The sequence below is a fragment of the Salvelinus alpinus genome, chromosome 3 (genome assembly GCF_045679555.1).
Source record: "Salvelinus alpinus chromosome 3, SLU_Salpinus.1, whole genome shotgun sequence".
NCBI lineage: Eukaryota > Metazoa > Chordata > Actinopteri > Salmoniformes > Salmonidae > Salvelinus > Salvelinus alpinus.
This window is the reverse complement of record NC_092088.1, coordinates 46,239,295-46,267,055: the sequence shown is the minus strand read 5'-3', so window position 1 is coordinate 46,267,055 and position 27,761 is coordinate 46,239,295. Positions and strand designations below refer to the sequence as shown.

At 41.4% G+C, this 27,761-nt stretch overlaps 1 protein-coding gene across 1 annotated transcript in view; it reads left to right on the top strand.

The window, feature by feature from the left end:
* Positions 1-27,761, top strand: part of LOC139570825 (PDZ domain-containing protein 8-like) — a 67,925-nt gene that overhangs the window by 23,905 nt on the left and 16,259 nt on the right. The window contains exons 2-3 of the mRNA XM_071393035.1: positions 2,162-2,290; positions 12,133-12,235. Coding sequence (XP_071249136.1) covers positions 2,162-2,290; positions 12,133-12,235 — 232 coding nt within the window. The remainder of the gene's footprint in view (positions 1-2,161; positions 2,291-12,132; positions 12,236-27,761) is intronic.

Genomic DNA, 27,761 nt, shown 5'->3' with positions numbered 1-27,761 from the left:
GGCATAGCAGGATTTCCTATAAGCTTCCGGGTTAGAATCCCGCTCCTTGAAAGCGGCAGCTCTACTCTCTAGCTCAGTGTGAATGTTGCCTATAATCCATGGCTTCTGTTTGGGGTATGTACGTACAGTCACTGTGGGAATGACGTCCTCGATGCACTTATTGATAAAGCCAGTGACTGATATGGTGTACTCTTCAATGCCATCGGAAGAATCCCAAAACATATATTCCAGTCTGTGCTAGCAAAACAGTCCTGTAGCTTTGCATCTCGTTCATCTGACCACTTTTTTATAGACCGAGTCACTGGTGCTTCCTGCTTTAATTTTTGCTTGTAAGCAGGAATCAGGAGGATACAATTTTGGTCAGATTTGCCAAATGGAAGGTGAGGGAGAGCTTTGTTCGCGTCTCTGTGTGTGGAGTAAAGGTGGTCTAGAATTTTCTTTCCCTCTGGTTGCACATTTAACATGCTGATAGAGATTTAAGTTTCCCTGCTTTGACTTTTGGAGATGAGTTAGGCTCACAGAACTAGAATGAGTTATACTTTTTTTCTATTCAATATGTCTATGGTTAGGCTATCTCACATCTTCCATGTTAGATTATTATGAACAGTTACACAAAATATTATCTGGTTTAGAATGCGAGGGGCTTCAGGCTAGACATAGCATCAGGGGCCAAAAATAAAGGCATACGTGTGGTCCCAAACCGCATGATGTTCTTAATTACAATGTGTAAAGGGAGTCGCACACTGTATATACAAGCTCCCAGTAATTTGTTGGGTGAACCACCAACGTTTCTGCGTCACTGTTGTGCACAGTTGGTGCTTTATCCAATAAATGACTGGAAGCTTGTATATGGAGTGTGAGACTCTTATTTAATATCATACAGTTTACTCACCGTTAGTCAGCACCTCAAATAACTATTTTGGGTGCGTTCCAGCTCATGCTTTTTATTACCTAATTACAATGAACCCATTCTTTACGGTTTAACCATCTGCCTTACTGCTGCTTTTAGCCAATGACCACACCCAATTGAGGAAGTCACAGTGCTCGGACCAAACATTTTGTGAGGGTGTCTGTGTGTATGGTCAGGGAGAGCGGGTGAGCGAGCAACAGGGGCAGGAGAACGCCATGTTCGGAGAGTGGGTTAGTGTGTGAGTAGAAGAGTGTGAGCTAGGGCGAGCCTGAGAGATGGAGAGTCAAGCTGTGAGTGACTTTCTCAGCCCCGCATTGGTTGAGGTCAGCCTTCCTGCTGTGGAGCGAGAGCAGGAAACAACCAGGGTTTGTTAGATAATCTGATCCCAGCAGGACATGGATTTCCTCCTGCCTTTCCTGCCTGCCTGCCAACTGGAACCGTGGGGCTCCTGTAGACGCTCCTATAGGGTCTCCAACATTTCTTATCTATCTGTTCTCCATCTTTCCCCTACTTTTCCTCTCATCTCACCAGCTTCCTCATCTCTACATCATCCCTCCTTCATTTTTCAACTCCATATCCTCTCAATCTCTCCTTTTTTTTTCCCTAAAATGTTTATTTTCTCATTTTATTTTTATTTTCTCTTTCTACGTCATCTCTTCTTCTCATTGTCTTCGTTCCCTTTTCCAACCCATTCATTCTCTGAGCAAGGAAGTGCCCTTATTACTGTGTAATTATTCCTGTAATTACAATGTAACATATTACACTAATTTATTACACACATTGATTCAGTGCGTTTTTTTTGTTTTGTGCCTTTTATATCTGTAGTCCTGTACTGTGTGGCTTTGTTTATGTGTAGGTGTCGTGAAGAAGCCGTCAATAGCAGCTTTAGCATGTGTTTTAGACTGTTGGTTGTCTCTAGTTTTATCACTGAGCCTGTATTTCTGTCACTTAAGAGAGACAATCCTGAGGATGATGACAAAGCAGAAATGCTTAACGATTGTCTGTTAATCTGTTGCTGTGGGCTAACAGCAGATCATCATCTGAAACGTAGATGTTACCCCCAATGGAAAAGCCAGAGGCCTATGCTTCGATTGTCAAACACTGCTAAAATTTGACTTTTGTTTTCAGTTAGGCCCCAAGTTTTTTCAAGTGTAGAATCCCTCAGCAGTTATAGTCGCACTGAAATCACTAACAGTATACGACAAATGTATAATAATTTACTCATTGTCTACCTTTTTTGTGTTTTTTCAGATACAAACCCTTCTTCCCGTTCCAAGTGCAACCTTCCATTGGATCCTCCGCCTGTGACTTGGACCTCTCTGTTCAGGACTCAGGATTGGTTGAGGGTCGGCTTAGGGTCACCCTCGTTGAATGTAGCAGGTAGGATGACGCATTCTTGGTAATATGGGAGACGGGGGTGGGGTGTTATTTCCCTATGCATTACAGCAATCCTCCTTTTATCAGAGAAGATATACTATAATTATACTCATTCTAAGTCGACCCTTCCCATGTTGTATGTAGTTAGTGTTATGGTCCTAACAGGCCTATGAGACCATAAGAATGAAATGCTTTTGATCATTATAAGTAGTTCAGCGGTACTCGCAGTTTGTGTCTGCGGTCTCCACAGCTTTTCTGCACAGGGATACTATATACTTTATGCCACATACAGTATGTTCAGCACTTTTTATGCAGAATCATAAGGTAGGCCACACGCTGTGTGTATTCTAGCCTGGTTTGAGCTACTTGACAGGTTAGGATATATCTTATGGTGAAAATCACTTTTATTACATCAGTATTAAAAGGACCTAAGATGTCTGGACTATATGTTGACATTGCATTTGTCACTAGTATCTAAGCTAGGTGTTCAAGCCTGCTCTTCATAAATGATCAAGGCCTTTTATTCTCTAGCCACAGAAAGGAAATGCAGCACTAATCAACTTAACCAGTAAGGCTACATATTTACCAGGTGATTGAGTTACCGCCTGCTCAAACTAACCTAATCTGTTTGGGCGACAATGCCTACCACAGTTTCAGGCTGACTACACCGCTCACGTCGTGTGCGCGAGCGTTGCAAAATAAATTTAGACATGCATGTTATTCAATTATTGCACCCACACTGCTCGCGCGCGCCAATGAGCGTCTGCGTTGCCAAGGGCTAAAATAGAAGTCAGTTCTATTTCTGATGCAGATTGCACTGCAAGTCCTGCCTCACCCATCTCCTCATTGGTTTATAGAAGCAGCTACCCACGTGCCATCTCCTCATTGGTTACACCCACGTGGGTGACTGAAAGACGAATGAGGTCAGTGCCGGTAATGCACCTAATTTATGAAAGTTGCCAATCGCCATATAAAGTCAAGAGAAGAAAAGGCCTGGAAGGAGAAGAGATGACTAGAAACGATTTGGTTGACCATTTTATGTTTGGATTAATTGGCGGAGTAGAGGACCTTGTGCATTTCAGGTAAAATGTTAACTCTATGTTTATATCCCAGGACAAATTAGCTAGCAAGTGCAAGCTAGCTAGCTAAATTGCCATAAATGTTTAATGCTTTTCGACCTGTCCCTAAATTAATATAATTGGTTGAGTTTGTTTTGATATTTTAACCTGCGTGTCGTGATCGCATTTGGTGTGGCGGGACAAAATACATTTATGCATGATGGCGCACGCGCGCAGCTGGTTTGGTTTCTGTGTTAGAGGGCACACTTAAAAAGCAGCACTTTGTCTCGGGGTAGGTGACGTATCCCTTCACTAGTCTCCTCTCCCTTCCTAAAACACACCCACTTCTGCACTGGACTAGGGCTGTTGCGGTGACTGTATTACCACCTCACCGACAGTCATAACCGCAGTACAATTCTGTGTGACTGTTGAGTCATGGTAATCTCCTCTTATGCACACTGGACATGCTTTAGTAGTACCCAACTTGCTAATGGCCTAATGGCCTGGTACTCAGGGCTCTATTGTCCCTCTAACCACTCTGACATCAATGCAAATAGTTTCGAAACACAACGAAATGGAACAGTACTTTCTAAGGTGATGATTAATTCAAAACACACAGGCATATTAGGGCTTATGCAGCCGCAGAGGCTTTGAGCCGAAGCACGAAATAAAAACCTGAATTATGACTCTGCCGTTATACAATATATAACCTACATATTACGCATGGCAGAAAAACAAAAAACTAAACTGATTTTAAGATGCCTTTGGTACATAATTGGTCTAGCCTATACTCCAAAATTAAACAAATTAGAGTAATCACTTTTGAGTGTGGACTGTTATTTATTATTATTATTCATACCAGATGGAGTGGTTACCTTATGCTACGTTCCAAAATGTCTATCCAAATCAAATGTTATTGGTCACATACACATGGTTAGCAGATGTTCTGACCATGCAGTAATATCTAACAAGTACCCTAACAATTTCACAACATCTACCTTATACACACAAGTGTAAAGGAATGAATAAGAATATGTACATATAAATATATGGATGAGCGATGGCCTTAAGGCATAGGCAAGATGCAGTAGCTGGTATAGAGTACAGTACATACATATGAGATGAGTAATGTAGGGTATGTAAACATTATATAAAGTGGCATTGTTTAAAGTGACTAGTGATACATTTATTACATCCACTTTTTTATTATTAAAGTGGCTAGAGATTTGAGTCAGTATGTTGGCAACAGCCACTCAATGTTAGTGATGGCTGTTAAACAGTCTGATGGCCTTGAGATAGAAGCTGTTTTTCAGTCTCTCGGTCCCTGCTTTGATGCACCTGTACTGACCTCGCCTTCTGGATGATAGCGGGGTGAACAGGCAGTGGCTCGGGTGGTTGTTGTCCTTGATGATCTTTTTTGGCCTTCCTGTGACTTTGGGTGGTGTAGGTGTCCTGGAGGGCAGGTAGTTTGCCCCCGGTGATGCATTGTGCAGACCTCACTACCCTCTGGAGAGCCTTACGGTTGTGGGCGGAGCAGTTGCCGTACCAGGCGGTGATACAGCCCGAAAGGATGCTCTCGATTGTGCATCTGTAAAAGTTTGAGTGTTTTTGGTGACAAGCCGAATTTCTTCAGCCTCCTGAGGTTGAAGAGGCGCTGCTGCGCCTTCTTCACCACGCTGGCCTTGTGGGTGGACCATTTCAGTTTGTCCATCTTCTACACTACTGTCCCGTCGATGTGGATAGGGGAGTGCTCCCTCTGCTGTTTCCTGAAGTCCACGATCATCATCTTTTGTTTTGTTGACGTTGAGTGTGTGGTTATTTTCCTGACACCACACTCCGAGTGCCCTCACCTCCTCCCTATAGGCTATCTTGTCGTTGTTGGTAATCAAGCCTACCACTGTAGTGTCATCTGCAAACTTGATGATTTGAGTTGGAGGCGTGCATGGCCACGCAGTCATGGTTGAACGGTGAGTACAGGAGAGGGCTGGGAACGCACCCTTGTGGGGACCCAGTGTTGAGGATCAGCGGGGTGAAGATGTTGTTTCCTACCTTCACCATCTGGGGGGCGGCCCGTCAGGAAGTCCAGGACCCAATTGCACAGGGCGAGGTCGAGACCCATGGTGTGGTGTTAAATGCTGAGCTGTAATCGATGAACAGCATTCTTACATAGGTATTCCTCTTATCTAGATGGGTTAGGGCAGTGTGATTGCAATTGCGTCATCTGTGGACCTATTGGTGCGGTAAGCAAATTGGAGTGGGTCTAGGGTGTCAGGTAGGGTGGAGGTGATATGATCCTTGATCATATCTCAAAGCACTTCATGATGACGGAAGTGAGTGCTAGTCATTTAGCTCAGTTACCTTAGCTTTCTTGGGAACAGGAACAATGGTGGCCCTCTTGAAGCATGTGGGAACAGCAGACTGGGATAGGGATTGATTGAATATGTCCATAAACACACCAGCCAGCTGTTCTGGGCATGCTCTGAGGACGGGGCTAGGGATGCCGGCTGTGATTATAATCGAAGAGAATTCTCTTGGTAGATAATGCGGTCGGCATTTGATTGTTAGGAATTCTAGGTCAGGTGAACAAAAGGACTTGAGTTCCATTATGTTGTTATGATCACACCACGACTCGTTAATCAGGCATACACCCCCGACCTTCTTCTTACCAGAGAGATGTTTGTTTCTGTCGGCGCGTGAAGAAACCGGGTGGCTGTACCGACTCTGATAATGTATCCCGAGTGAGCCATGTTTCCGTGAAACAGAGAATGTTACAATCTCTGCTGTCTCTCTGGAAGGCAACCCTTGCTCGAATTTCGTCTACCTTGTTGTCAAGAGACTGGTCATTGGCAAGTAGTATACTCGGGACCCTGTGAGAAATGTGCTCGTCTACGGAGCCTGACCTGCCCCTTCTGCGGCGCCGTTGTTTTGGGTCGCCAACTGGCATCCGATCCATTGTCCTGGCTGGTGGTCCAAACAGAGGATCCGGGAAAGTCGTATTCCTGGTCGTAATATTGATAAGTTGACGTTGCTCCTATATCCAATAGTTCCTAAAGCGCGCGGCCTCCATTCGTTATTCGAGTGTATACGGATGACATGTCTTTTTTTTCCCATGCCCATGCTTCTGCCCGTTTGATAATGGGCCATTTCTAAATTGAAAATACTTTTACATATTGGTAAAGACAAGATTAAATTGAGAACAGTCTGATGGGTGAAAATATGATCACTTGAGAGAACAGCTGTGCAGCCTGAGGCAAGGAACAGAGCGCAAGCTTTTTTTGTGACTTTCTCAAATCATCAATAGCCTATAGTCGCATCTTGCAGCCCGTATAAGTTTTGATTTCTAAGGTTTATCATTGACAACTAAAGTTGCCAAATGACTAAATCTAGCGTATAGGGCCTGTTTCAGATGATCACCTTGATTCTCAACATAGCCACTTCATATGCGCCCTCGCTCCGGGAAAAATATCCTTTCTATTTTATTCAGCTAAGTTCAATTAAATTCCTCTTACTATAATATAAAATAATGGCACTGGACTTAAAAGCATATCTTGTCAGGTAAATGAACAAGCCTACAGTCTATGGCATGGAGCATAGCCAGATAACATAATTTAGGCCAACTCATATTTTGTTCTTCTGAAATACATTTTCATCAAAATATTCCTTTAGATCTGACTAAAATAAATAATGGATTTATTTTGATGGTGTATATTAAACTGATTTATTCTACTTTTTTTAAATGTACATGTTGGAAAGGCATGCATCAGCGGCTTGTGTGCGTGGAGGCCTTGAGATGCTAAACATGTTTATGTTTATTAGCTGCCAATTACCGTGAGACCGGCAGACTTTTGCATGACAACCAGATGAGACAATTTCATGACCTCCACAGCCCTACTCTGGGCCAATGAAAATGTGTAAACATGCCAGCTCTGGGCCTGAGCTCTGTCTCCTCCACCCTCTCTTGACGGTGGTGTAAGCCTTTGTTATGTTGCTTGGGTCTGGTATAGTAGTGGAGTGGCTACAGACAGTAGGACATCCAGAATCCGCTCCTCATTAATAATGCACAATGCACAGTCCCTGCCCATTATGAGGCCAGGCCAACGCTATGGCTGGCTGGCTGGCACTCCTATCCTCACAGCTGCTGCAAATGGATACCCTATTACCTCACTTGGCCAGCCAGACATGTCTGACAATGACAACCATCCACTTCAACTTACCGTCCCCAATATTGGGTTTGTCTCTGTGAAATTCCATTGGGATGGAGCCAAATGCTACCAAACTGCGAGGTCTTAGTTTTTGGGGAATAGGCAATGCATTTTTAAGGAATAAAAGGTTGTTGATATTCAGAGGAATATCAGAATATTCTACATAGGCCTGAAATGAACAGTGAACTGGTTCAGATGAATATTTGATCGATTGTAAATTGCAACAGGATCTCTTTAAACTGCCTATCATGTTCTTTATGTTCTCCTCTTAGTTTTGAGTGGCTACTTTCTGTCTGGTTACTACCAACAGACGGTGAGAAACCTCTTAAAATGTAATGATAGCATGCTTGCTTTTTCTTGCCTACCATGTGTCCAAAATACATCGCTAGTGAAAGTCTAAAATTCAATCTAAAAAGGGATTTCGAAGTAAAAAATGTTACTCCAAATTAATACAAAATACACATTGCATATATTTTCACACCCCAGAGTTAATACTTGGTGGAAGAAGCTTTGGCAGTAATTCAACTGTGACTCATTTTGAATAAGATTTTGCCAACTTTGCACAACTCTTACAGCAACTATAGTTTTTGTCAATATTGCTCAAGCTCAGTCAATTTGGTTGGGAATCATTGATGGACAGCACTATTCAAACGTTGACTTTGGTGTTAAAATGTGTGTAATTCTCCTGCTGAAAAATAGGAAAACCTACAGCAGTCAAACTTTTTACCTGAGCTCCTTTTTAATATTTATTTAAATCCGGACCAACTCCCCAGTCCCTGCCGGTGACGAGCATATCTATAACCAGATGCTGCCACCACAATACTTGAAAATACAGAGGATCAACAACTTTGCTTTCACTTCACATTACTGGCCTGTATGACAAAGTGAAAAGAAGAAAGCTGGTGTTAAAAAATCCACTCCAAATCATCCATTCTATTTGCAACAATGCCCTTAAAGGTAAACTTAGCGAAATGACATTGCCACGAGCAGTAGGTTGTGTTGATCTGTAGGAATAAAATCCAAATGAATCCCTTTTTTTAGATGTAATTGTAAGGCATCAAAATGTGAAGACTGTGCAAGGGGTGTGTAGACTTTCACTAGGCTCTGTATGAATATAGAGTACCAGTCAAATGTTTGGAGACACCTACTCATTCACTTTTTAATTATTATTATTTTTTAAACTATTTTCTACATTGTGGAATAATATTGTTGACTTCAAAACTATGAAATAACACCTATGGAATCATGTAGTAACCAAAAAAGTGTTAAACAAATGAGAATCTATTTTATATTTGAGTTTCTTCAAAGTAGCGTAGTGGTTAGAGCGTTGGGCCAGAAACCGAAAGGTTGTCAGCTCGGGGATTTGATCTAGCAAGGTAAAAATCTGTCGTTTTGTCCCTGAACAAGGCAGTTAACCTACCTAGGCCATCATTGTAAATAAGAATTTGTTCTTAACTGACTTAAAAGTTTAAAAAAATGTATAAATAAATTACAGCTTTGTACACTTGGCATTCTCTCAACCAGCGCTTCCAACAGTCTTGAAGGAGTTCCCACATATGCTGAGCATTTGTTGGCTGCTTTTCCTTCACTCTGCATTCCAACTCATCCCAAACCATCTCAATTGGGTGGGTGATTTGTGGAGGCCAGGTCATCTGATGCAGCACTCAATCACTCTCCTTCTTGGTCAAATAGCCCTTACACAGCCTGGAGGTGTGTTGGGTCATTGTCCTGTTGAAAAACAAATGATAGTCCCACTAAGCCCAAACCAGTTGGGATGGCGTATCGCTGCAGTATTCTGTGGTAGCCATGCTGGTTAAGTCTGCCATACTGGTTAAGTCATTCTAAATAAATCACCGACAGTGTCACCAGCAAAGCACCATCACACCTCCTCCTCCATGCTTCACGGTGGGAACCACATATGCGAGATCATTCGTTCACCTACTCGGCATCTCACAAAGACACGGTAGTTGGAAGCAAAAATCTCACATTTGGGACTCATCAGACCAAAGGGCAGATTTCCACCGGTGTAATGTCTATTTGCTTGTGTTTCTTGACCCAAGCAAGTCTCTTCTTATTGGTGTCCTTAGTGGCCTGATTCACACAGTTTCCTCACGCAGTTGATGTTGAGATGTGTCTGTTACTTGAGCTCTGGGAAGCATTTATTTGGGCTGCAATCGGAGGTGCAGTTAATAAGTTACATCAAAGCACTTGATGATTTTTGCGACTGCTTGAAGACACTTTCAAGGTTCTTAATGTTTCGTATTGACTGACCTTCATGTCTTAAAGTAATGATAGACTGTCGTTTCTCTTTGCTTATTTGAGCTGTTCTTGCCATAATATGGACTTGGTCTTTTACCATATAGGGTTATCTTCTGTATACCACCCCTACCTTGTCACAACACAACTGATTGGCTCAAACGCATTAAGAAGGAAACAAATACATTCCAACGTGACTACCTCATGAAGTTGGTTGAGAGAATGCCAAGAGTTTGTAACGCTGTCATCAAGGCAAAGGGTGGCTACTTTGAAGAATCTCAAATTTAAAATATATATTTGTTTAACACTTTTTTTGGTTATTACTGTGTTATTTCGATGTCTTCACTATTCTACAATGTAGAAAATAGCAAAAATACATCAAAACCCTTGAATGAGTAGTTGTGTCCAAAACTTTGACTGGTACTATTTAAACTGTAATACATTCATTTAAAATATTCAAGAGCTTTTTTGGTAACTGATTTAAATCCAGGCCCTTGGTCGTGAACTAGTTAAGACACTGGTCAAGACAGAAGAAGGGTGTCCAAAGTTTTAGTGGTCGGCTTTTACCCAAATTCAGAGAGGAGCTCGAAGATTTATAATCAGTCAGTGGCAGTATTAAGTTATCAAGTCTGTGTAAAATGTGCTGTCTACCACCACTAGATGGAGACATAGTCAGTATATTGTTAATCCAGAATCCAGTATCCACACATCCTGTATAAATACTGAGCTTGTTGTATACAGTAATTGGCGACTCAATTCATTTAAGTAAAGGGTTTATCCAGTGGTCTAATTGAGGAAAATAAAAAAGGTTACTACCGTTTTTTTATTAGCTTTTTTAACACTTGTCAGTTGTATTTTTATGACCTTAAAATTAAGACATTTATTTTTATTTTGAAACCATCAATTTCAGATAGGTCTACGTACTGTATATTGTAGAAATTAATCGCACAATATACAAGAAGACTCTCCTATGTATTAATTTGGACAGTGAAGCAAAAACTTTTCATTTGGCTCTATACTCCAGCATTTTGGATTTGAGATTAAATGTTTCATATGAGGCGACACTACAGAATGTCACCTTTTATTTGAGGGTGTTTTATATCACTTTTTTACCGTTTAGAAATGAAAGAACTTTCTGTATCTAGTACCCTCTATTTGAAGGTGTCATAAGTAGTCAAGTGTAGTATTTGGTCCCATATTCCTAGCACACAATGACTACATCAAGCTTGTGACTCAACAAAATTGTTGGATGCATTTGCAGTTGGTTGTGTTTCGGATTATGTTGTGCCTAATAGAACTGAATGGAAAATAATGTATTGTCTTTTTGAAGTCACTTTTATTGTAAATAAGAATATAATGTTTCTGAACACAATGTGGATATTACCATGATTACGGATAATCATGAATCAATCTTAAATAATGATGAGCGAGAAAGTTATAAATATTATACCCCCCCCCCAAAACAAATGTTAACCCCCTGTTATTGGTAATGGTGAGAGGTTCGCATGTCTTGGGGGTATGATCTTTGTGCGTCTAACTTTCTCATCAGTATTCAGGATTATCCATAGTTATGGTAGCATGACATTAAAGTAGAAGTGTTCAGAAACATTTTCTATTCTTATTTACAATAAAAGTGACTCCAAAATGACACCATAAATTATTTGCCATTCATTTATATTGGGCACATCATAATCTGAAACACAACCAAAACAAACTGCAAATGCATCCAACGATTTTGTTGAGTCACACGCTTGATGTAGTCATTGTGTGCTAGGAATATGGGACCAAATACTACACATTTGACTACTTTCATACACAAGTACATTTCTAAAAATACTTATGACACCTTCAAATTGGGGTACTAGATAAATAAAGTGCTGTAAAACAGATATGTATAAAAAATACCCTCAAATCAAAGGTGACATTCCATACTGTCTCTTCACATGAAACATTTTATCTAAAATGTTGGAGTATAGAGAGAAATTAAACGTTTTATATTCACCGTCCAAAATAAATAAGTACGGGAGTGTAAATAGCTCAACACTTCAAATGCTCAGATACTCCTGCTATACTACAGTAGTTTATGCTTTTCTTGTGTATTTTCATCACTACACCAGGGGGCAGCAATAGCCTTGACAGTGTTTTGTTTGCTTTAGTATCATTGTAACCATTGGTCAGGGGTCTCTGATACATCTTAGTAGCACCAGAAAACACAGTGGCATCAACAGGTTTACATACAGTAGGCTATGCACTATACATAGGGAGACCAGGAGAATCCGCAATGATGTACTGTCTAAATTAGCTTTTTCTTCTGTAATCTCTCCTTCAGGCTGTTTATCCTGGGCTCGTATGACAGAGAGACCTACGTGCACTGCACCTTTGAGCTGAGCAGCCATGAGTGGAAAGAGAAGACTCGCAGCTCCATCAAAACGGTGGGCTTCTCTTAAGATACTGTTCCCCCCTCCCCCATGTACAACAGCAGTCATCTTTCTTAAAGACCACCCGAGTGCAATGCCTATTTGTTCCGACAAAAAGCCAGAAGGCTAATGACACGTTTGATCCACCATGTTCAACAAGGGGAACCTTTTTCCTTAAGAAGAAAAACAAACAAAGTATCGTATCGGTGCTCCATGTTATTTTTGTGGTCCAAATCAATTGTCACATTTTGACAATGGTATTTAACTCTTATAGATGAGGTACGTTTGTGAAACGTTAATTTGCTAAGTACAAAACACCTAATGGTGACATTTATCGGTTTCACTCATTTTTCTACATTTTTATTCACAGATATGAACATGATAGAGACCATAGCCATTAGAGAAGAAGCATGAAAGACTTAATCTATTGATACAAATGTTTTAAGTTCCCCCATCTGAGAAGTCAATTTCCCCCAGTAACATTTTGAAAGAAAACAAATAATCAGGCCTTAGAGCAAACCTTTTCTAATTGCAGCAATTCAGAGATATTAGCATTTTCACATGGGGGTTGTTCGGAAGTAACGACTAACGACCATTTGAGACTGAAATGTCAAGTCTAGGCTAATTGCTGACTCCACCGCTCACACATCCCAACGCTGCTTCTTTCTGTGTGTAAAACTGCCATTTTGTATTGGCTCAAAGTTAATTTTAGTTTCATTCAAGAGGTAATTTCTCTGAACATTTATTTCATATTCATTGTAATTAAAGGAGCAGCTTCCATCCTGTCCAGCAGGGGGCAATGCCACTAACATTTGTTCTTCGCTACGTCTCTTCCAATAAATGTCTCAGTAATCCTTATTTACTGAGTATCCTCTCAGTAAGCCATGCTTTTTAGCATGACATAATCTGTAAATTACAGTTGTGTGCGTGCGTGTGTGTGATGTTCATTGGCTCCCTCTTCAAACATCTCAATTTTTTTAACCTACATTAATTTGAGAGTGAGACCTAATTTTATCTCTACCATTACATTTTCCCATATTAAGCTTGTTTGAGTTTCACGCTTTGCTTCAGTGTGTTTTCTTTTTGTTGCTCTGTAGCCTACAGTGCATTCAGAAAGTATTCAGACTTTTTCCACATTTTGTTGTCACAGCCTTATTCTAAAATTGATTTTAAAAATTCCCTCATCAATCTACACATACACCATTATGACTTTTTTGTTGTTGTATTTTTTAAAAACATTTTAGCAAATGTATTAAACATTTTAAAACTGATATGACATTGACTGGGGCACTCAAGCCATACAGAGACTTGTCCCGAAGCCACTCCTGTGTTGTCTTGGCTGTGTGCTTAGGGTCGTTGTCCTGTTGGAAGGTGAACCTTCACCCCAGTCTGAGGTCCTGATGACTCCGGAGCAAGTTTTCATCAATGATCTCTCTGTACTTAACTCCGTTCATCTTTCCCTTGATCCTGAATCTCTCCCAGTCCCTGCCTCCCAGTCCCCACAGCATGATGCCAACACCATGCTTCATCATGGGGATGGTGCCATGTTTCCTCCAGACGTGACGCTTGGCATTCAGGCCAGAGAGTTCAATCTTGGTTTCATCAGACCAGAGAATCTTGTTTCTTGTGGTCTGCGAGTCCATTAGGTGCCTTTTTGGCAAAGTCCAAGCGGGCTGTCGTGTGCCTTTTACTGAGGAGTGGCTTCCGTCTGGCCACTCTACCATAAAGGCCTGACTCCACAGAAGAACTCTGGACCATTGGGTTCTTGGACACCTCCCTGACCAAGGCCCTTCTCCCCCGATTGCTCAGTTTGGCCAGGCGGCCAGCTCTAGGAAGAGTCTTGGTGGTTATAAACTTATTATATTTTAGAATGATGGAGTCCACTGTGTTCTTGGGGACCTTCAATGCTGCAGACATTTTTTGGTACCCTTCCCCAGATCTACGAACATATCCTTCGACCTCATGTCTTGGTTTTTGCTCTGACATTCACTGTCAACTGTGTGATCTTATATAGACAAGTGTACAATCAATTGAATTTACCACAGGTGGACTCCAATCAAGTTGTAGAAACATCTGAAGGATGATCAATGGAAACAGGATGCACCTGAGCTCAATTTCTAGTCTCATAGCAAAGGGTCTGAATAGTTACACTTAAGGTGTGTTTATTTATTTTTATACGTTTGCAAAAATGTCAACCTGTTTTTGCTTTGTCATTATGGGTTATTGTGTGTACATTGATGAGGGAAAACAATCTATTTCAGATTAAGGCTGTAACAAAATGTGGAAAAGTCTAAGGGTCTGAATACTTTCTGAATGCACTGTATGTGTAATAGTGCAAGTGATAGCCGAAGGCAGTAGCCATTTGTAAAAGCTATGAATCACAGACGTGCTACAACACATTTTCCTCAAACATCCCTTCCACTGTAAAACCTCAACTGCAGCCGCTGAGGTAAAAGTGTTCAACTTGCCCGGTGCGTCCCTCTAATGGCTCCTCTACAGGCAGATCGGTTGCCAGCCCTCCATTAATATGCAACCTAGAGATGCAGATGCTAAGTGGCATTTAGGCTGTTTTATCAGCCTCTTCCAGCTTGTGTCCCAACAGGACTCCATGCTAAGGATTAAAGGCGATACCATCTGAAAAAAGGTCACTCTCTCTCTCTTTGCATATTCCTTTGCATTTTTATTCCAAGAATGATTGCCTGAGATGAGGCCCAACTTTCCTCTGAACTGGGCTCTTTGTGTGGCACGTATGTTCATGGTTTTCATGCTATTTAACTACTTTGTCTCTCCTTGAGCAGCTCTGTCCTCAGAGTAGCATTTTTCCAGGAGAATTGGTTCAAGCTCTTAATTTATATTATTGACAGTGTTTTTCACAGCTGTCTGTAGATATTTACTTAGTGGTTTCACACAAAAGACACGCACAACACTGGTTTTCATTGGAGAGTGCTGCAAAGCCTGCTCTTGAATAACCTGTTTTCAGAAAGAAAATAGTGTTATCATTCATACTAGTTGTGTGGTCACTGTTGTAGCTTAGAGTATAGTGTAATTCTACTGGTAAATTATTGTAAACCAGGATAAGGTTTGAATGGAATTTTAAGTTTGAAAACCTAAAGTCTAAAACGTACTGAGCTATCTGCTTCCTTTTTACCTTCACCTTGACCATACTTCACCTACATCGAGTTATAGCACGGTTTGCTTTCCTAATATGGATTTTAGATGTGTTTCCCTTCCGATTGTAGACTAGAGGGAGGCTCGCTCCATTCACACTCCTTCCTGCCATCACATAATACCCAGGCATACCCCTTTTGTGTCCTCCACCCGTCTCAATATGTGTAGGGGAGAGGAAACATTGCGGACGCTTGGGTAAATTTAGCCTTTTTCCATTACCAAGCTGGGCTGGGTTTATTAGTGACAGGAGGCCTGTGGTGCCTTACGTGTTTGCACATCTGCCCCATTGATTCCATCATCAGCCATCAACTGGCCCCGAGTGCTGATGCTTTCTGACAGCCTATCAGCCAATGTGTGTGTCTGTATGTGTTTATACATATGTTTTCACATTTGTGTGTCTATCAGTCCATCTCTTTAGTACCAAAATGTTAATGGTAAATAACCAATTGATTGATTTTAAACTCGATTATTTTTTCTTTTTTACATGGTTCTTCTGTTGTCCAAATGTGCCTGAAGGTGTGTGCTTAGATTAGAAAGTGATTGGCTGAATGGCTACTTCTAAGAACTGATGTCTAGTTCTCCTCAATGACAAAGGATGTCCGGGTTCAGCACTACACACACACACACACACACACACACACACACACACACACACACACACACACACACTTATTTTTCCTACACATGAAGGGAAAGGCACTGCTCTGTCGATAGGATCACCTCACCCCAGTGGTTAGGAGGTCATGACACTGCGAAAGAACACAGCGTTTCTCACCACAGAGCAGTCCACCTCTACATCTCTCTCACTCTCGCCATCATCATTGCTGTTGGTCATGGGAATGACACAGGCAGACAATGTCTGTGGCTGGAGTTAGGAGCTGTCTCTCTGAGTTTCACTCTCTTCAGCTGGCCGGAGACTAGTGAGTCTGTCTGTACACAGTTAGGCGTAGTACTGTGCACTCAGCTTGTTCAGAGGAGTTCCCCACAGACTGAGTGTCAAAAACAAGACAAGATGTAAAGGTGCTCACTGGGCATCCTTAATTCCTGTGACCTAGAGAGCTTGCTTGCTTTTATTTCCTTGAGATTTTGTTTATTTTATTCTGCATGTTTCTGTCCCTCCCCATCTTTCATGAATAATCAATAAGACATTTCCTCACTTTTCACTGTAAAGGCGTCTGTCTGCATACTAGGTTTGGTTTGCTCCTAGCAGAACTCTGCTGAAGTGAATGTCTGTACGCCTCACATACTCCCTTAAAAGACCGCTTGAAAAATGAGGAAAAATAGGCAATAGTACTGTTTGTCCCCCTTGAGATGCCGTAGCCAGTATACACTTCCTCAAAATAGTCTGAATTCATCTAAGACAGGGGTGCCCAGACTTTAGTTATGTAGGATCTACTTTTCTGCTGCCTCCAAAAAGGCCTCTCTTAGCATTTCTCCATCCTGGAACGGTTTATTGTGCTTTGCTAGTATGTGACTCACTCGGAATGATGGAATCGTGGCTGCCTTTGATTTTGAGCTGGGCCTTGTAAAGATCGATTGTTGGGCAGCTAGTTGAGACTTCAACTTTTACTTTTCTCTTACGTAGTTCACTTTGAGCTGGAAAGTCACTTTCATATTTCTTGTGAACAGTTTTGAAATGCCTCTCGACATTTCCCTTCTTAGCAAGAGCTATGTTTGAATAGCAGATCAGACACACACATTTTGAATTTGTTGTGGCAAAAAAAAATCATCTTCCTCCCACTCACTGTGAAAGTGGAAAATTTTCGATTTCTTGCTGCTTGGTCCAGCATTCATATTAAAAACGGAACCTCAACTTCATAGAAAAAAACATAGTAAAATAACAACTACCACTGGAATAACAAAGAATATTCTGTTACAAGTCTCGCAAGCGTGGACATGTAAACGTACTAACTTCAGACGGTTGCTATGGTAGCTACAGTTTGGAAATGAAATGTAGCAGCTGTAGTGCCGCGGGTTGGTCCAATTTTATGTGAATTATGCAGTTAAAAACTTATTGGGGGGGGGGGGGGGGGGGGGGCTGTGCAGTAATATTCGAGAAAGAAGCTAACCTGTAAGCAAAGCATATGGTGCTTCAGAACAGTGGACCTCATTATTTTTAAGCAGACTCGATGGTAACGCTGTGAATTGCCAAAATATCTCTTTTTTTTGTGCATACATTTTGAAACTTTTATGAGGTCTACTAGAAAGAAGTTTGCAATTGACGGGTCGACCGCGATCAACGTCCTGGACAATAATGATCTAAGATATCTCAAGAAATCTGTCATTTTGTTGTTTTTTTCAGAGTAGGTCTTAGTCACACAGTTTACCTCTAACTAAGATGTTTGGTGCAGTATTTCTCAATTTAAGAAATGTGCATGAAAACGAGTCTTCCCTCCCCTCCTTGAATGACAACGCACTTAATTGAAGAATCCCTACTGTTGACCAATCGCTGACGAACGGGCGGAGACTTCGGCTACCGAACTGCGGCTAGCCTCAAGAAAAATGTGTCCGCCCAAACAGTCCAAAAAACCCTTGCCAAAGACCAAAACGAACAAATAACATCACAAAATGCCATCATAAAAGATGCACAAACTGTTTCGGATGGGATGCATGCGGACGCCTTAAGAACTGTAATTTTAGTGCATCCTGTTTTCACAAAGGATCCTCTCATTTTGCCAGTTCACCTGGAACAACTCCATGTGTACGTCTCTGCAGTCTGGCCTTCAGCATCTCACCAGTGCTGGTTCGGAGCGATAGAAAGGGAGCACTTCCTGTGTCCATTGGTGTCATCAGAGATACTCTGACGCACCTCTTCACTCCCCACTGTTTGATGTTCCACTCCAGCGTGTGTGCGTTCCGGTGTCTTTTAATCCACCTTGTGCATGGCTCGCACTGACGGCTGATGAAAGGCAGTCAATAGACAGGTATTTCTCCCTCCCTTTCACCTCACCTGCCCCTGCTCATTCTGCCCTGCAAAGATGAGGTTCATTCAGGCGATGGGCTGCACACAACCCCAAACTCCACCATACAGGTCAGGTATACATACACAGTGCACTTACTGGCTCCTTTGTTGTGTGGCAGAGCTATAAAGCTCTTCTCTTGAGGCAAATGTTTGATTTACATGTAGAGGAAGTGAAAAAGTAGATGGTTTATCAGGTATTTTTTTAGTTGCTTTCATCGTGTTGGTGTAGCTATTCAATTCCCTGAGATACAGTGATAATATACAGTGGTTGCGCCACTGAAAGTTTTGTGATTATGCTGCGGGACTTAGGTAATTTGTGGTTTAGTACGGTATCCTGCGTCACTACTTCATTGCTCCAGACCAGCGCAAGGGGGAGTTAGAGCACTGATTATGCTTTTGGGTCCTACTGTGTCTCTGACAATGAATGGGCGACATAAACCTAAATAGAAACTGATAATTGTGCACGACTTCAGCATTACTTACTAAAACTGTTCTTACACTAAGGTTTTTATTATTTTATTTTGTTAGGATTATTTTGCTCTTACTGTAGTAGTGTAGGCCACTCCCGACCGTTCATGTTATACAGCGCTTGAGTGGCACAACCGTCTAAGACACTGCATTGCAGTGCAAGCTGTGTTGCTACAGATGCTGGTTCAATACCCGTGCCGGCATTGACTGGGAGACCCCTGAGATGACTGTAGGTTTTTGGTTTCTCTCCCTCTAAAAACAGAAATAAATGATTCTAAATAACAAACTGGCTTTATTTACAAATTAGTATTGATGTCTCACCCCATGTTCAACAATGGGCTTTTTCTCGCTCATTTTATGTTACAGTGAGGGAAAAAAGTATTTGATCCCCTGCTGATTTTGTACGTTTGCCCACTGACAAAGAAATGATCAGTCTATAATTTTAATGGTAGGTTTATTTGAACAGTGAGAGACAGAATATCAACAAAAAAATCCAGAAAAACGCATGTCAAAAATGTTATGAATTGATTTGCATTTTAATGAGGGAAATAAGTATTTGACCCCTCTGCAAAACATGACTTAGTACTTGGTGGCAAAACCCTTGTTGGCAATCACAGAGGTCAGACGTTTCTTGTAGTTGGCCACCAGGTTTGCACACATCTCAGGAGGGATTTTGTCCCACTCCTCTTTGCAGATCTTCTTCAAGTCATTAAGGTTTTGAGGCTGACGTTTGGCAACTCGAACCTTCAGCTCCCTCCACAGATTTTCTATGGGATTAAGGTCTGGATACTGGCTAGGCCACTCCAGGACCTTAATGTGCTTCTTCTTGAGCCACTCCTTTGTTGCCTTGGCCGTGTGTTTTGGGTCATTGTCATGCTGGAATACCCATCCACGACCCATTTTCAATACCCTGGCTGAGGGAAGGAGGTTTTCACCCAAAATTTGACGGTACATGGCCCCGTCCATCGTCCCTTTGATGCGGTGAAGTTGTCCTGTCCCTTTAGCAGAAAAACACCCCCAAAGCATAATGTTTCCACCTCCATGTTTGACGGTGGGGATGGTTTCTTGGGGTCATAGGCAGCATTCCTCCTCCTCCAAACACGGCAAGTTGGGTTGATGCCAAAGAACTCCATTTTGGTCTCATCTGACCACAACACGTTCACCCAGTTGTCCTCTGAATCATTCAGATGTTCATTGGCAAACTTCAGACGGGCATGTATATGTGCTTTCTTGAGCAGGGGGACCTTGCGGGCGCTGCAGGATTTCAGTCCTTCACGGCATAGTGTGTTACCAATTGTTTTCTTGATGACTATGGTCCCAGCTGCCTTGAGATCATTGACAAGATCCTCCTGTGTAGTTCTGGGCTGATTCCTCACCGTTCTCATGATCATTGCAACTTCACGAGGTGAGATCTTGCATGGAGCCCCAGGCTGAGGGAGATTGACAGGTCTTTTGTGTTTCTTCCATTTGCGAATAATCACAGAAACTGTTGTCACCTTCTCACCAAGCTGCTTGGCGATGGTCTTGTAGCCCATTCCAGCCTTGTGTAGGTCTACAATCTTGTCCCTGACATCCTTGGAGAGCTCTTTGGTCTTGGCCATGGTGGAGAGTTTGGAATCTGATTGATTGATTGCTTCTGTGGACAGGTATCTTTTATACAGGTAAGAAACTGAGATTAGGAGCACTCCCTTTAAGAGTGTGCTCCTAATCTCCGTTCGTTACCTGTATGAAAGACACCTGGGAGCCAGAAATCTTTTTGATTGAGAAGGGGTCAAATACTTATTTCCCTCATTAAAATGCAAATCAATTTATAACATTTTTGACATGCATTTTTCTGGATATTTTTGTTGTTATTCTGTCTCTCACTGTTCAAATAAACCTACCATTAAAATTATAGACTGATAATATCTTTGTCAGTGGGCAAACGTACAAAATCAGCAGGGGATCAAATACTTTTTTCCCTCACTGTATTTGAATACAAAATCATCTCCAAAATATATTTTTTTAAACAAAGCTATTATTATTAATTTAGAATTATATAAAAGCCCGTTGGATATTCTCACAGATATATTATTAACCCTATTATTAGCAGGACAATATATATTGGTCATGGCTCCCGAGTGGCGCACAATGGGATTGCCTTGCAGTTCTCCAGCTGTATCCACTGAAAGCATGCGAGGTTCAAGGCACGGGGCAGGGGGCACGGGATGGGCCGCAGAGCCGCGCACAGAAGACCGACCTAGCCCATGGGGAAGGAAGGAAGGGGGGGGGGGGTGGACCCCCACCTCGCCACACTGGCAACACTTTGAGGCATTGCACTAATAATGGCGCTGACTAGGGAAACATTCTTAGTGCCAGTCTGCACGTTCAACCTAAAACAATGTAACTAATAATGGCATCTTTATGCTTTCGTTAATAAAATAATTAGAAAAATACTCTTTCAAAATGCCGATGTTTATTTAGCTATGGATCCATAACGAATTACTATGGGAATAAATCTCACTGAATTACAGAAATATCCTCCAATCCTCTTTGTAATTATTGGCGGAGAGAAGTAATATTTTTCGATATACTGTAGGCCTACCGTAGGTGACATGAGTCTCACTAGTGTTGAGTAATGTGCTGTTAAAAGTGGTGTAGGTCTTATTTATTTAAAGAGCATATTGAAATTAGAAGCAAAAGCATCCAACTATTTCAGCACTGTTTTGCGCTGCTCTGAGACAAGCATGGGGACTGTTTTTGATAAATCAATGACTTTTTTATTTTCCACTGAATTTCCGTTTGGGTATTGGTTAGACTAGAATTAGAAAATTAGGGTATAAAAATGTTATGCTCTCAGTGTAACCTTTATTTAACTAGGCAAGTCAGTTAAGAACAAATTCTTATTTACAAGGACAGCCTACTCCTTCCTCGCCGTCGGGGAATTGAACCCTGGTCTCCCGCATGCCCTCACGACACTGGGATTCTTTAGCTAAATAGCCCAGTACTGTACTCCCGACCGTCACGTTGTACAGCGCCATATTTTCCGTTCCATCCTAACAGAAACCCCAAGTTTTTTTGGTTTTTCTTGGAATAGAAACACCATAATATGAATCAAATGAATTAAGCAACATTTCTTAAAATTGGTCCCGTATACTATGTTCTTACAAAAAAGGTTTTAAATTCTCTAGTACAGCCACTATTGAAGGCTATCAAATGCTTCTCAAAGATGATAAATAACGTTCCATAGAATTCTGCGGCACCATGCAAGCTGCGCCGCAGTACGCTGCAACTTTTAAAGGACGAACCACTGTAGGTAACCTGTCAGTGGACAAAAATGCCTTTGACACATATTAATGGTTTGAAAATGTGGAAAACGTATTGACATGCATCAACGCTCTCAAAAGCCAGTAAAATACTTTTGTTTCTTAACCCAGTGGGGATAGTTGATGATCTAACCATTGGAGACAGCGGTCACCTCAATATCTGTTACATGGCAAACAAATTGACTGCCAGATTGTGTGACACTTATCAGCGCCTTCCTCCTAGGTGTGGCCAATAAATGGCCCACTATAATTCTGTTTACAGCTGTGTGTCTGCAAGGTGGGAACAGATTAAAGACACAGACACCAGGTCTCGTAGGCTGTTTGTTATCATCATTGAATTTACAATCGATTCACCTCGGAGGGTGAGCATGACAGACCTCGCCACAACCACATTACTGACTTCCTGTCATTTGGGCTCGGAATGCCTTCATCTGATGCCTTGGACAGCATCACTCATTCGAGCGTGAATGACCTCACGTTATTTGCTGTTATGTGTCAGAATTGTCCCAGGTTCTGAAAGAAACATCAATACCGTGAGGAAATTAACCAAATGCGATGCTCTGTGTTTCATGCGCAGGCAGCTTCGAGTGCCACAAATAACTACATAACCTTTAGAAAGGTGTTGTTGTACCCAAACATATATTTTTACTGAAGAAAAGCGATGTGCTTAACACAACTTTATTAAAACTAAGTTTGGTAGAAATACTATGATGTTGGGGAAAAAATAAAGAAAAAATATATTGATTTTTGCTGTGGCACAGCAAATCAATGTTTGTTTTATTACTACCGGTATAAACTCACAGCCGATGGATCTTAGGCTATAGCCTACAGTAGATCACACTAGTTAGCAAACTGCTCAGATGAGCTGAAGGAGAACTTTAGTTTTATGATCAGCTTATATTCCTCTGACAAGGGCCATGTTTTGTCTCCTCAGTTTAATTTCATTCAGTATGAAATAAATTGACGGTCATTTCTTTTCTTCGAATTTTTTTCTGCTGCAGTTTGCATTTCCTCTGATCCAAATCTCTGATAGCCTTCCTGTGTACTAAGAGACAAATGGAGAGACTGGAGGGGGTTGCTATGGGACTGGCTCCATGTCTGCTTTGGTAGGGTACAAAGGGTTGGTTGGCAGGGGATGTTCTAATACACTGTGGCTGCACCAAGCTAATACACTGTGTTGCTGTTTACCTACGGGCTCCAATCAGCTCCTAAGGTAGGCTAAGTAAATGCCAGGGGTTAATCAATCAAGTCAGCATTGAGAAGTCCCACAGAGCTGAGTAGCACCTGCGATCCCACAGAGAGCCTCCACTTGAGAAGTTCAGACAAGGATATGACCAGGCTATCACTGCATTTGCCTGATTGACAAGCTGCACGTTGGAGCTCAAAGGACCAAGAATAAATAATGAAATGCCAACGTGATAAGGAAAATAAAAGTGTGTCATTGCTGTTTGAAAGGAAATTGCTGATATGAGAGGAAGGACATTTGTTCGTGTCTTTGTGGTGGTTTTATTTCCATTTGGGAAAACTGCTGCTGCTGAGTGATTATTATCTGGGCGTGAAGGACAATGGGCCTGCTATAAACAGACCTGTGGACTACGTGTGGGTGAAGAACCTACAGGGGAGGCTGTATATGCAAGTGCAAATTAGGAGGGGGGGGCGGACATGAGTACCTTTTTTGTGTTCGCCTCAGTCTCCATAACAACTCTTTTGTCCCCTTGCTTTTGAACCCAGCCTCCTATCATAAGCCACAGTGGCAACATTCAAATTCAAATAACTTTTGATGACAAACACGATCATAAATTGGACCGCAAGCTTTGTCAACTCAATTCTTCTAGATTTGTACTTATTTAAATGTATTTGGGTACATCTTCCCATTCTAAAATAACTAATATAGTAACTTAATGACTTTTTAAATATGTTTTACAAATATGATAACATTGTGCCACCAGTAGGAGTAGTAACAACAATGATGGTAACACCAATAATTTTTTTTTGGTAAATTAGGATTTTCTGAAATGGAGGCCACTAATGCTTCATTTAAATTGACTACCACCAAGTGACACTTTGAATTTAGACACACCAAATGATCAATGGAATCCTGAAATGTATGACACACTAAAAGGGTGTGATTAGCTAATAATTGTATTTAATATAGACAGACCCCTTCCTCAGTAGCAGTTCGCCAATGGAGAGAATGCTCAACGTCCTTGTATATCTTTGTACTGTAATCTGTGATTTTCAAGGCGGTAACACCGATAGCATAAAACTGAGGGACAGTTGATTCGGGGGGGCAAGAGGAGCCTCTTAAAGAAGAAGTTACAGGTCTGTAAGAGCCAGAAATCTTGCTTGTTTGTAGGTGACCAAATACTTATTTTCCACCATAATTTGCAAATAAATTCATAAAAAATCCTACAATGTGATTTTCTGGATTTTTTCTTCTCATTTTATCTGTCATAGTTGAAGTGTACCTATGATGAACATTACAGGCCTCTCTCATCTTTTTAAGTGGGAGAACTTGCACAATTGGTGGCTGACTAAATACTTTTTTACCCCACTGTATGTGTATATATATATATATAATGTATTTATTTTATTTATTTATTTGGGGGAAAACAAGAAGTATTGAGTTGAAAACATTGATAATTGGTGGAGTACTGTGGAAAGAACAGAAATTGTAGATCCATAATACTGTAGTACACCCTCAACTTATTCCACGGATCCCTTTGCCAAAATATGTTTCATCTGTTTTTAATAATATTCATAAACATTTATTTTTAAATATATTTTGAGGTCTGGCCGTGGACCCCCTGCAGTAGCTGTCTGCATGCCTTGCAGGGACTTGTACCCTATAAGCATACACAAATCGATCTGACATGTGGTATTAGATTAGATTACTGGGCAGCCCAGTGACAGGGAAAAGGATTTGTTCGCCCCGACCAGCATCCGGCAGACACTCTGCTCACGTGCAACCCCCTGGACCAGCCCGAGAGGAGCTTCAAGCTCAGCCATTCTGCAGAAGCCCCAGCCCTCTCAGGTCACTCTCACATGTTACACTCTCGAGTGTAACACGTGCTTTTAGAGGTACAAACTGAAATATAGATGAAGCTGGTTAAGCTATGACTGTGGCCTATACAGGGTATTATATGGAAAATAAGGGGCTGGTATCGTTGACATGTTTTATCTTTTCAGAATAGTGCAAAACCACTGAAACCATGTGTTTATGTTTTGGCTAAGCTTTCTAGTTTTTCACCTCTTGCTGCCTAATGTCATGATATTGCTGCTTATATTTTGGCATCTAGCATGGTGTCAGTCTACACATGGACGTTGATGTAGGGAGTGCTGAAGTTTAACATCTATTATCTAAAATAGCTCTGTCATAGAATTTCACAATTTCATTAGGCTACATAATAACAAAGAAGACACACACACATTATCAACAAACCATTGAATACATTTCACAGTACAGGCCAATTTAAGTAAAAATCCAACGTGCGATTTAAATAGATACTGTGATGAATCAAAGAAAATAATGGCCAACTGTATTCCTACTCAAGCGGAGGATGAGGCTACAGACGAATGTGTATTTTAATCAGTGATACCTGCTAAATAGTCATATTAACCTTTCATTTGTTCGTCATGGCAGCACAGATAAAAGATAGACAGAAAATTGTTCTATTTACATCGAGGCCATTCACTGTTGCTACGCTTCCTGTTTGTTTTTCTCCTCAGTGAGAAGAGACCGAGAGCTGTCTGTTCTCTGTCAATGTTAACTAGATTACTCAGTCACTTCAGCTCGGGCTTGAGATTAAGCACCCACATAAAATAATAAAACAATGTAATTTGAGGGTAAAAGCCATTTAAAAACAACTTTAAGCACGAAAAGTGCCATTAAAAAAAGGACTGTTTGGCACACATGGTTTTTCATTAGTTGAATTTCAGACCTGTTTTTGTCCAACACCATGGTTGATATTCAGTCTTTTTTTGAATTTCTAAATAATAAAAAATGTGTTTGCTGACGCATACTGTAGATATATATACTTTATATGAATATTTGGATACCAACATCAAGCTGAAAGGAATTCTACTAAAATTGTTTTATTTCAGCAGCAGCACTGATCGATTATAAGAGGTTGCGCTGGTTTTTCTCATGTTCGTTGAATGAAGCATCGGTGTACATTAGACCATAACTCTGAAGGAGACCGGGACAAACGCTCTTTAATGAACATCTGGGAGAGAACAGCGGTCTTATTTCTAAATTCATTAGGGGTTTTCTTTCTTGTCAGTGTGCACCGTGTGTGTGTTGTACACACAGCATGTGGGAGGGGAGAGGGCGCTATTTGCACTTCACCAACAAAAAAAACCTCTGCTCTTACATCCAAATGACCCAGGGGGTGGATGAAGAGGTAGATTGAACAGCGGCGTCGCTCGAGCAACAGGTATATACGCAAGGCTACTGTGTTTATGAGCACAATGGCTTGAATGACTGTCCCTCATCACACACACACCTATCCATGTGCCTCAACTTGGCATATTTGCTCATTTACATTTGACATTTTAGTAATTTAGCTGACGCTCTTATCCAGAGTGACTTACAGAAGCGATTAGTTAGGGTTAAGTGCCTTGCTCAAGGGCACATCGACAGATTTTTCACCGCTTAACCACTAGGCTACCTGCCGCCTCTCAATCTCTTGGCATCTGCTACATGGGTAATTTGTTTCTCACCAATGTACTCTGTCAGACGGCCTGTCATTACAATTGCAGCGCACAATTTGATGCCTTTGTGCATTCTGTTCAACGGCAATGTTAGCTTAGCAGAGCATACAATTGTATTTGTGGGGACACTGTTTTTTTTTGTGTGAATCATCCTGCAGTTTTATGTTTACGATTTCACTACTTGTGACCCTGTGAACAGTAACTGAATAAAGGATGTAGTGGCGTTGTATTTAGTCATCAATGGTGTTGACTCACCTCACTTCCTTTACTGAAAAACATATGATTTCCGCTCAGTGCAAGGCGATAATTTTTTCAGTGTAAATACTTGAAGTGCTGTAACTTAGAGATGCAAGCATAGATGTATTCAACCCTGTATTATTTTGCTGCAGCCTACGACTAACTGTAAAGCTTTTTAGTGTTACGTCACCCCTATGAGTGTAATTACATGTCACTCAAGACAATGGTACCATGTTGTACACACAGCTCGAGGGGACATTAACAATGAATATTCCTCCTCAGGGAGGTGTGTTTGGTGTGGGGGGCCTCTTTTTAGTTCATGGCAGGTAGGCCATCTGCGGGCCAGGCGTGCTGATCTATAGGGACCGTGTACAGCATCAGTTTAAATTGACGTGGTGCGGAGCGCTGCACGCCACAGCCCTGGTGAGCGGCAGCATCTGTTTACCTGCTCCCTGACATTATTGGCCTGGCTGAATCCTACGCCGCTCCCCACTGTTCCTACCGTCTCCTCCGTAATTGCCCTTTAGTCGGCGTTCATCCTTGCAAATTACCCATAATTGCAACTCAATGACTCCTCTGAGTGGGTTAGGATTTTGGGGAAAACAGTGACATGGACACACACAGGATGTCTGTCTCAGGGTCTTGCTGCCAGGGCATGTCAAAGCAGAGGGTATTATCTCTGCTTTCT